Source organism: Rhinopithecus bieti, unplaced genomic scaffold, assembly GCF_001698545.2.
Source record: "Rhinopithecus bieti isolate Rb0 unplaced genomic scaffold, ASM169854v2 scaffold_21412, whole genome shotgun sequence".
NCBI lineage: Eukaryota > Metazoa > Chordata > Mammalia > Primates > Cercopithecidae > Rhinopithecus > Rhinopithecus bieti.
In genome coordinates this window covers 2,091,493-2,101,444 of record NW_016811643.1, presented here as the reverse complement: position 1 = coordinate 2,101,444, position 9,952 = coordinate 2,091,493, and the positions used below count along the sequence as shown (strand labels likewise).

The 9,952-nt window shown below is 46.3% G+C and overlaps 1 protein-coding gene across 1 annotated transcript in view; it reads left to right on the top strand.

Annotated features, from left to right (window-relative positions):
- The first annotated feature begins 6,772 nt into the window (after positions 1-6,772).
- The window catches only part of CHRNA10 (cholinergic receptor nicotinic alpha 10 subunit), a 6,386-nt gene continuing 3,206 nt past the window's right edge, over positions 6,773-9,952 (top strand). Inside the window, exons 1-3 of the mRNA XM_017894395.1 lie at positions 6,773-7,141; positions 8,412-8,557; positions 8,989-9,143. Coding sequence (XP_017749884.1) covers positions 7,081-7,141; positions 8,412-8,557; positions 8,989-9,143 — 362 coding nt within the window. The 5' untranslated portion in view covers positions 6,773-7,080. The remainder of the gene's footprint in view (positions 7,142-8,411; positions 8,558-8,988; positions 9,144-9,952) is intronic.

Genomic DNA, 9,952 nt, shown 5'->3' with positions numbered 1-9,952 from the left:
CCAGCCTGGGCGACAGAGCGAGACTCCGTCTCAAAAAATAATAATAATAATATAATAATAATAATAATAATAATAATAATAATCCTTAAAGGGTGTCGTGAAAATCATGAATTAACTATTCAAATTATCATTATCTAACATTCCAGTGCCTGTGATCTCTTTCTTATTTCTGCAGTTGTTTTCTTTTTTCCGCCAACTCTAACTCATGATGGATTATGAACTTTTGTTAACAGGTTTATTGAGATATAACTCACATATCATACATTTACCCATTTAATGTATGCAATTATTTTTGCTATATTCTCAGAGTTGTGCAATAATCACAGTTGCTTTTAGAACATTTTCATCACTGTCCCAGAAAAACCCTGAAGGCTTTAGCCGTCATCCGTCAACCTTCCTAGCCCTAGATAACCACTAATCTACTTCCTGTTTCTATAGATTTGACAATTCTGGACATTTCATATAAAGGGAATCATACAATATGTGGTCTTGTGACTGACTTCTTTAACTTAGCATAATATTTCAAGATTCTTTCATGTTGTAGCATGTGTCAGTACTGTGTTACTTTAAATGGCCATAAATTCCATTTTATTGATATATGACTTATGACTTTTTTTTCTTTTAGAAATGGGATATTTCCATGTTGCCCAGGATGGAGTACAGTGGCTATTTCTCAGGCATGATCATAGTGCACTATAGCCTGAAACTCTTGGGCTCAAGCAGTCCTCCTCTCTCAGCCTCCTGAGTAGCTGAGACCACAGGTATACACCACTGCACCTGGCTTAACATGTTTTTTTATACATTCATCAGTTGAATGACATTTTTATTGTTTCCATTTCGTGTCTACTATGAATAATGCTGGTATGAACATTCATATACAAGTTTTTGCATAGACACATGTTTTTATTTGTCTGGGGTATACACCTAGAAGTGAAACTGCTGGAACATATGGTAACTCTAAGCAAAACTTTTCCAAAGTGGTTGCACAATATTACATTCTCACCATCAATGTATGAGGATTCTGATTTCTCCAAATCTTCACCAACACTTATTATGTACTATTTTGATTACAGCCATCCTAGTGGATCTGAAGAAGTATCTAATTGTTTTAATTTGCATTTCTCTGATGCTATGGTCTGAATGTTTGTACCCCACACCGTGCCTCCAAATTCATATATTGAAACCAAATTACAAATGTGATGGTGTTAGGAGGTGGGACCTTTGGGAGATGATTAGTCATGAGGGTGGACTTCATGAATGAGATTTTTTCCTTATGAAAGAGACTCCAGAGAGCTGCCTTGCCCCTCCCACCACGAGAGGACACAGCAAGAAGGTGCCATCTATGAATCGGGAAACCAGCTCTCACTGGAAACTGAATCTGCTGGTGTCGATCTTGGACTTTTCAGCCTTCAAAAAAACAGTATTTTGGGCCGGGCGCGGTGGCTCAAGCCTGTAATCCCAGCACTTTGGGAGGCCGAGACGGGCGGATCACGAGGTCAGGAGATCGAGACCATCCTGGCTAATATGGTGAAACCCCGTCTCTACTAAAATACAAAAAACTAGCCGGGCGAGGTGGCGGCGCCTGTAGTCCCAGCTACTCGGGAGGCTGAGGCAGGAGAATGGCGTGAACCCGGGAGGCGGAGCTTGCAGTGAGCTGAGATCCGGCCACTGCACTCCAGCCTGGGTGACAGAGCGAGACCCCGTCTCAAAAAAAAAAAAAAAAAAAAAATAGTATTTTGTTATAGCCAACAGAATGGACTAAGACACCTGATGACGAATGATGTTAAACATCTCTTTTTGTACTCCTTGGCTACTTATATATCTTCTTTTGAGGAACACGTATTCAAATTATTTACCAATTTAAAACATTTGTAGCATTTTAAAAATGGAGATATAGGCTGGGTGTGGTGGCTCATGCTTGTAATCCCAGCACTTTTGGGAGGCCAAAGTGGGCAGATCACTTGAGGTCAGGAGTTCAAAATCAGCCTGGCCAACAAGGTAAATCCCTGTGTCTACTAAAAATACAAAAACTAGCCGGATGTGGTGGCACATGCCTGTAATCCCAGCTACACAGGAGGCTGAAGCAGGAGAATCACTTGAACCTGGGAGGCAGAGGTTGCAGTAAGCTGAGACCATGCCTTTGTACTCCAGCCTGGGAGACACAGTGGGGCTCTGTATCCAAAAAAAAAAAGATATTTCACATAACATAAAGTTCACCGTTTTACAGTGTACTTACACTACCATGGTTTTTAGTATATTCATTATTGTGCAACCAACACCAGTAATTTCAAGAGATTTTTGGCCAGGTGTGGTGGCTCACACCTGTAATCCCAACACCTTCGGAGGCTGAGGCAGGTAGATTGCTTGAGGCAGGTAGATTGCTTGAGCCCAGGAGTTCGAGAGCTGCCTAAGTGAAACCCCATCCCTACAAAAAATAAAATAAAATAATAAAAGAAAATTAGCCGGGCATGGCGGTGTGTGCCTGTAGTACCAGCTACTCAGGAGGCTGAGGAGGAAGAGGATTGCTTGAGCTTGGGAGGCGGAAGTTACAGTGAGCTGAGATTGCACCACTGCACTCCAGCCTGGGTGACAGAGTGAGATCCTGTCTCGAAAAAAAAAAAAAGACATTTTCATTCCCACCCAAACTCCATATCGGCAATTATTCCCAATTCCCCTCCACCCCCATTCCCTGGGAACCAATAACCTATGTGCTTTCTCTATGAATTTGCCTATTCTGGACATTTCATATAAGTGAAATCACAGTATGTGGACTTCTGTATGTGGCTTATTCACTTAGTATGTTTTCAAGATTCATCCATGTTGTATCATGTCAAAGTACTTTAATAGATTTTTTATGGCTAAAGAATACTCCATTGTAGCAGTAATCTACATTTTGTTTATCCATTAATCAGCTGATGCTATCTTCTTTGCTGTGTATCTTTTCTCCATATTTTTAGTCGGATTATTTCGTATTGTTGAGGTTTGCTTTGTTTTTTTAGAGACAGGGTCTCACTATGTTGCCCAAGCTGGACTCAAACTCCTGGGCTCAAGCGATCCTCCTGCCTCACCCTCTTGAGTAGCTGGGACTAAAGGGGACACCACTGCATCTGGCTTATTGTTGAATTTTAAGGGTTCTTTAATATTTTGGATACAAGATGTTTTATTGCGTATGTGTTGTGTAAATATTTTATTACAGTGTGTGGCTTGTCTTTTCATCATCTTAACAGTGTCTTTTGCAGAGCAGAAGTTTTAAATTTTAATAAAGTCCAACTTACCAATTTTTTCTTTCATGGATTGTGCTTTTACTGTTGTATCTAAAACGTCATTGCCAAAGCCAATGTCACGTAGATTTTCTCCTATATCATCTTCTAGAAATTTTGTAGTTTTGCATTTTATGTTTATATCTATGATTCATTTTGAGTCAATTTTCGTGAAAATGTAAAATCTATGTCTAGTTCCAATTTCTTTCTTTTTTTTTTTTTTTGGCTTATGGATATCTAGTTGTCCAACACCATTTGTTGAAAAGACCATCCTTGGGCCGGGCGCGGTGGCTCAAGCCTGTAATCCCAGCACGTTGGGAGGCCGAGACGGGCGGATCACAAGGTCAGGATATCGAGACCATCCTGGCGAACACAGTGAAACCCCGTCTCTACTAAAAATACAAAAAACTAGCCGGGCGAGGTGGCGGGCGCCTGTAGTCCCAGCTACTTGGGAGGCTGAGGCAGGAGAATGGCGTGAACCCGGGAGGCGGAGCTTGCAGTGAGCTGAGATCCGGCCACTGCACTCCAGCCTGGGCGACAGAGCAAGACTCCGTCTCAAAAGAAAAAAAAGAAAGGTGGACTTTGGAGTCTGAGCAATCTGGATTCTAGCATTTCGTAGCTGGGTAATCTTGGACGAGTCTGTCTCTCTGTGCTCAGTTCCCAAGTATGTAAAATTTGCATAGCACATATTTCACAAGACTGTTGTGAAAATTCAACATAAAAATGAATGTAAATGCCTCACAATGTTTGACATATGGTGGCGGCTNAAAAAAAAAAAAAAAAAAAAAGACCATCCTTTCTCCATTGAATTGCCTTTGGTCCTTCGTCAAAGATCAGTTGAGATCTGTTTCCAAGCTCTCTATTCTGTTCCATTGATCCGTGTGTTAATTCTTTTGCCAATACCACACTGTCTTGATTACTGTAGCTTTGTAGTAATTTTGAAGTTGGGTAGTGTAGTGTCAGTTCTCCAATTTTCCTCCTCTTCAGTGTTACTATTCCAGGTCTTTTCATTTTCCTTGTAAACTTTAGAATTAGTTTGTTGATAACCACAAAATAATTTGCTGTGATTTTGATTAAGATTGCATTGAGGCCGGGTGCAGTGGCTCATGCCTGTAATCCCAGCACTTTGGGAGGCCAAGGTGGGCGGATCACCTGAGGTCGGGAGTTGGAGACCAGCCTGACCAACATGGAGAAACCCCGTCTCTACTAAAAATGCAAAAAAAAATTAGCTAGGCATGGTAGCAGATGCCTATAATCCCAACTACTTCGGAAGCTGAGGCAGGAGAATCGCTTGAACCCATGAGGCGGAGGTTACTGTGAGCCAAGATCGTGCCGTTGCACTCCAGCCTGGGCAGTAAGAGCAAAAAAAAAAAAAAAAAAAAAAAATTGCATTGAATGTATATATCTACTTGGAAAGAATTGGCATCTTACAATATTGAGTCTTCCTACCCTTGAACATTGCATCTCTCTACTCACATAGCTGTTTTTAAAAATTATCTTTCAGCCAGGCGCAGTGGCTCAGGCCTGTAATCCCAGCACTTTGGGAGGCTGAGGCGGTTGGATCAGGAGGTCAAGAGATAGAGACCATCCTGGCCAACATGGTGAAACCTCATCTCTACTAAAAATACAAAAATTAGTTGGGCGTGGTGGTGTGTGCCTCTAGTCTCAGCTACTCGGGAGGCTGAGGCAGGAGAATCACTTGAACCCGGGAGGCGGAGGTTGCAATGAGCCGAGATCGCACCACTGCACTCCAGCCTGGTGACACAGCGAGACTCCATATTTTTGGTAGAGACGGGGTTTCACCATGTTGCCCAGGCTGGTCTTGAACTCCTGACCTCAGGTGATCCACCCACCTCAGCCTCCCAAAGTGTTGGGATTATAGGAGTGAGCCACTGCGCCTGGCCAGCAATGTGTTTTTAATGTTGAATTATAATTGTTCGTTGCTGGTATATAAGAAAACAGTTGACAAAGATAGTTTTATTTCTTCCTTCCCAACCTTTTATTTCCTTGTCTTGTCTTATTGGACTAGCTAGGGCTTCAATATGATGTTGAATAGGAGTGGCGAGAGGGGGACATCTTTACCTTATTCTAATCTTAGGGAGAAAACTTGTAGTTTCTCACCATTAAGTATACCCTAGCTGTAGGGTTTTTTTGGTAGTTATTCTTTAACAAGTTAAGGACAGTTCCCCTCTACTAGCTTGAGTAAATGAAGGTTGGATTTCTGAGGCTTCAGTGTGAAATGATGTGAAATGCTGTGTGACATCCAGAGGGGGATGTTGGAGTTAAGCGGAGTACCTAGGAGAGGGGACTGGGGTGGAGAAAGAGCAGGGAATCACTGGCATATCCATGATGCCCGAAGTCATGGCTATGGATGTGATTGCCAGGGAAGTACATGCTGCTGTTGGTCAGGCAACTGGTCACCTTGAACAAAAATAATCACAACTCTGTGCATGATAAATACCTGTGACTCTAAATGTGTGTTCCTGAGGATAGCCTGGCTACCTCACTAGGACCACAGTGTAAATATTGTTGATGGCCTGCTGTACCTTAGGCACCGTGCTAGATAGTGCCTTGCATTATCAGGTTATCTCATTTAATCCTTGCAGTTTTCAAGATGAGTACTATTAATCCTATTACCAGATTGAGAAAACAGAAACCCAGAGAGTTTCAATATCCTACCCAGGTGAGAGCGCTCATAAGACAGGGCCGAAAGTGACTCTGAAGCCTATGCTTGCCCTGCTCTCCCACACTGCCCACAGTGTTTGGGCAAGAAAAAAACCTGAGGCTCAGATGGGAATGACTGCAGGGAGTCTGAGGAGAGGACCCACATCCATTGGGTCATCTGGAGTGGCCTGAGGCTCAGCCAGGAGGGAAGGGCTTGCTTGACCCAAAGTGCCTAGCCTGGAGTGTCTAGTCCCACACTGCAAGGAGAGCTGCAGGTCTAAGGGGAACCTCCACCTCCAGAATTCAGGCAATGGTGGCTAAGATGAGAGGACAGTTATCCATCCACTGACCCTGGCGCCTCACACTCTTAAGCCCTGGTCTTCCACATACCCTGACCCAGCATATCTGTACTCTCCAACCCCCGAGGATGGGCCTGCGCTGAGTCTGTGTGCTGCTTTACAGAGTTTGAATAATTCAAGCCCCAGAGGCCTGAGGTATCAGTTTCCGTTGCTCTGTTGTCAAGGGGACAGGTGTCTTAACACCTGTGTAATGCACAGGTATAATTAAGCTAATGAAAGGGCAAAGAGGGAAGGACTGCTGTCCTGTGCCTCAGATGACTCTGGGCTGATCAGGGGAGTCCCTGGTCCCTGTTCTGCTGAGAGAGCAGCAGGCCCATCTAGAGTCCAGGTGTGGGGAAAGGAAGAAGGAAGGAAGGAATGAGGGATGAAACAGAAGTAGGAGAAAGGGAGAGAGTGGAAAGAGGCGGGCAGGGGACGATCAGAGTCAGGGAGGCAGAGAGACCAAGAAAGTTACAGAAGGAAAGAGAAGGAAGCAGAAACAGAGTGAAAGGCAAAGTGGGTGGGGAGCATAGGAAAGGGCAGAGGCAGAGGCAGAGGCCAGAAGAGGCAATGACCAGCAGATAAGAAGAAAGACCAAGTACTAAACTCCAGGGGCAGGCACAAATTGGAGGGTCAGAAGACTGGAGGGGCTGCAGGGCCCGCTGGAGGGTGGTTGGACCCGCCAGAGATCTCAGTCTTAAACTTCTGACTTCTAGGTACTGTCCATACCATCCTTGCCAGCTGGGCCTAATTTTGCCCTAGATCTGGCAAGGAGGCGACACCCAGAGACCTGCCCCACCTCTTGCAGTGCCAGGACCATGGGGCTCCGGAGCCACCACCTCAGCCTGGGCCTTCTGCTTCTGTTTCTACTCCCTGCAGGTATGAAGCTCAGTACACCAGCCCTGGCCTCTCCTGGTGGTGCCAAAATCCCTTTCCATGTAGTCTCTCTTGTGTTTCTCCTCAGTACCTGTTTTGAGAACAAGCTCTCTATTTGTGGAGTGTGGAGAAGAGGGTGCTGAAGTGGGTGAGAGGAGACTTGCCTGGCTAAGGTGGAAACAATGAGTGGGGAGCTTCCAGAGACAGGGTTGGGAAAATCAGAGGGGCCAGATGCTGAAGGGCCTGCCGGCCAGGCCAGATCTTTCTCCTGCAGACGATGGGGGCAGCACTGAAAGGTTTCTGCAACTTACTAACCTGGTCAGATGTACATGCTTAAAAGCATGGTCTATGGGCATGGGAGGAGTAGGAGGTAAGCCTCGGGGGAGGGGGTGACAGTGAAGGGAAGGGCCTGGCCTGGAGGGGAGAGGGCAGACTCAAGATGATGTTTAGCAAAATCTGGAGGATTTGAATGATCTGACAGGATCTGGAGATTAACTGGATTCCAAGAGGAGGAGGCAGGAGAGGGAGAAGGGAGGGATAATTCCCAAATTTCCAGCTGAGGTCACTATTGCAGTTGAGGGCATGCTATTTGCTGAGATAGGAAACATGGGATAGGAAGTAGGTTTCAAAGCATGGAGGGAGGAAGCGAGTTCAGTTGAAAGTACCTGTGGGAAACTCAGGAGTGGACTGTACTCTATTTGGGTCTGGAGCTCAGGAGAAAAATCTGGGATGAAGAAAAAGAAGGGAGCCAAGGACAGTATTCATGGGAACAATATTTAGGTCAGGGATTGAGGAAAATGTATGTCAGAAAAGTCTGGGGAAGAGTGTGTTTTCAGAAGGAAGGAATGTTCCATCAGAAGTTTTGAAGAAACCAGCTTGAGATGGAGAAGTGGAAACAGGTTTGAGAGAGACTGGAGGGGGCAGAGCAGTGGGGTTCAGAATCCCTAGGTGAAAGTCTGGACTCTTGTGGCTTATTTGGATCCCTCTAGCATTTGTGGAGAGGCAGGCAGACTCCAGGTCCTTGAAAAGGGAAGGGTGGAGGAGAAATTTGTCAGCCTGGTGCCAAAAGATAGTAATAATTCACTCCATAGCCTTTATCTCATGTGTCCCTGCAGGCAGGCCAGGGAGGAACTAGAGCCACAGCTAGAGCAAGAAAGGGCAGACACAGGAGGACACTCATAAGGACAGGGCCTCAGCCCTGGGAGTGGAGGGTATGAGCAAAGGCCCTGAGACTAGGGCCTGGGATGGACAACCCTCCTTACTGACCCTCCAGAGTGCCTGGGAGCTGAGGGCCGGCTGGCTCTAAAGCTGTTCCGTGACCTCTTCGCCAACTACACAAGTGCCCTGAGACCTGTGGCAGACACAGACCAGACTCTGAATGTGACCCTGGAAGTGACACTGTCCCAGATCATCGACATGGTGCGTTGTGGTAGTGGTACAGCTGTGGAGTCTTACCTGTCACAGTGTCAAGAAATGAAGGGGTGAGAGACTGGGATTTTTCTCCACGGAATTCCTTTTCTGTAAATGTTAATACTAACAAAGATAGCAGTTACCAACTGTTGGATACTGACTGTTGGGTGCCTACCTTGTGCCCAACATTTTGCACTCCTGAACTTATTGAATCCCTGCTAAGCGGGGATTCTCACCTCATATAACTGCTGAGGAAATGGGCCCAGAAAAGAGAAGAGCCCACTAAGGTCACATGGCAAGGTCAGGTCTGAGTGGGAACTGGACAGTATGGACAAGTCAGGTTTGTGGGTGCTGACCAGAGCCCTGCAGGGGAGTGTGCACAGACGGGGCAGGATATGCATATACATGTCCACATCTCTGCCATCCCCTGCCCCCACTAGGATGAACGGAACCAGGTGCTGACCCTGTATCTGTGGATACGGCAGGAGTGGACAGATGCCTACCTACGATGGGACCCCAATGCCTATGGCGGCCTGGATGCCATCCGCATCCCCAGCAGTCTTGTGTGGCGGCCAGACATCGTACTCTATAACAAGTACTGCCTATCTGGGCTCTTCCCCTCTCCTACCCTTCTCTAGACTTGCCCTTAGCCATGGGTGTGCACTGATCCCCTCTCCCTACCACATAAGCCGGTTGCCATGCTGCCCTGGAAACTTTTCCCCAGGACCCTTCTAAGCTGCCAGGCATTCACAGCCCCTCCATGGCACCCCCACTTTAGGCTATCCCAGGCCAGCCCAGGCTGAATGTCTCCTGGGAACCTACTGTGTGGTCCAGGGCAGATGCCTGGATCACAAGGACCTCTCTAGGGCACACTTTTAGCTCTAAGTCTCTCGGGGCTCCCCCAAGAGCCTGTCTAAGGTTCTTTTTCCTCCAGGACATAGCCCTCTGGAACACTGCTTTATGTCTCCTTGACCAGTTCTGTATCTCCCAGCCCACACATAGCTCTGCATATTTTCTCTGGGGCCCCTCTACAAGTTTTGCAGATGTCCCCCAAGGGAAGTCATTGTGTGTCCCGGAGTTGCCTCTGGGTTCTGCAGAGGCCTGTTTATACGTCCTCTGGCTACGTCTGTGTCCCTTCTGGGCCCTTCAGGCGCCACCCCTTCCAGGCAGCGGGTCTCTCTAGGTGCACTCCACCCTCTGTGTTGCTTTGTTCTGAAAACGAGAGTCAAATTAACGAAAGAAAAACAAGCAGAAGTTTATTTATTTATTTATTTATTTATTTATTTATTTATTTGAGATGGAGTCTCGCTCTGTCACCCAGGCTGGAGTGCAGTGGCCAGTTCTCGGCTCACTGCAAGCTCCGCCTCCCGGGTTTACACCATTCTCCTGCCTCAGCCTCCCGAG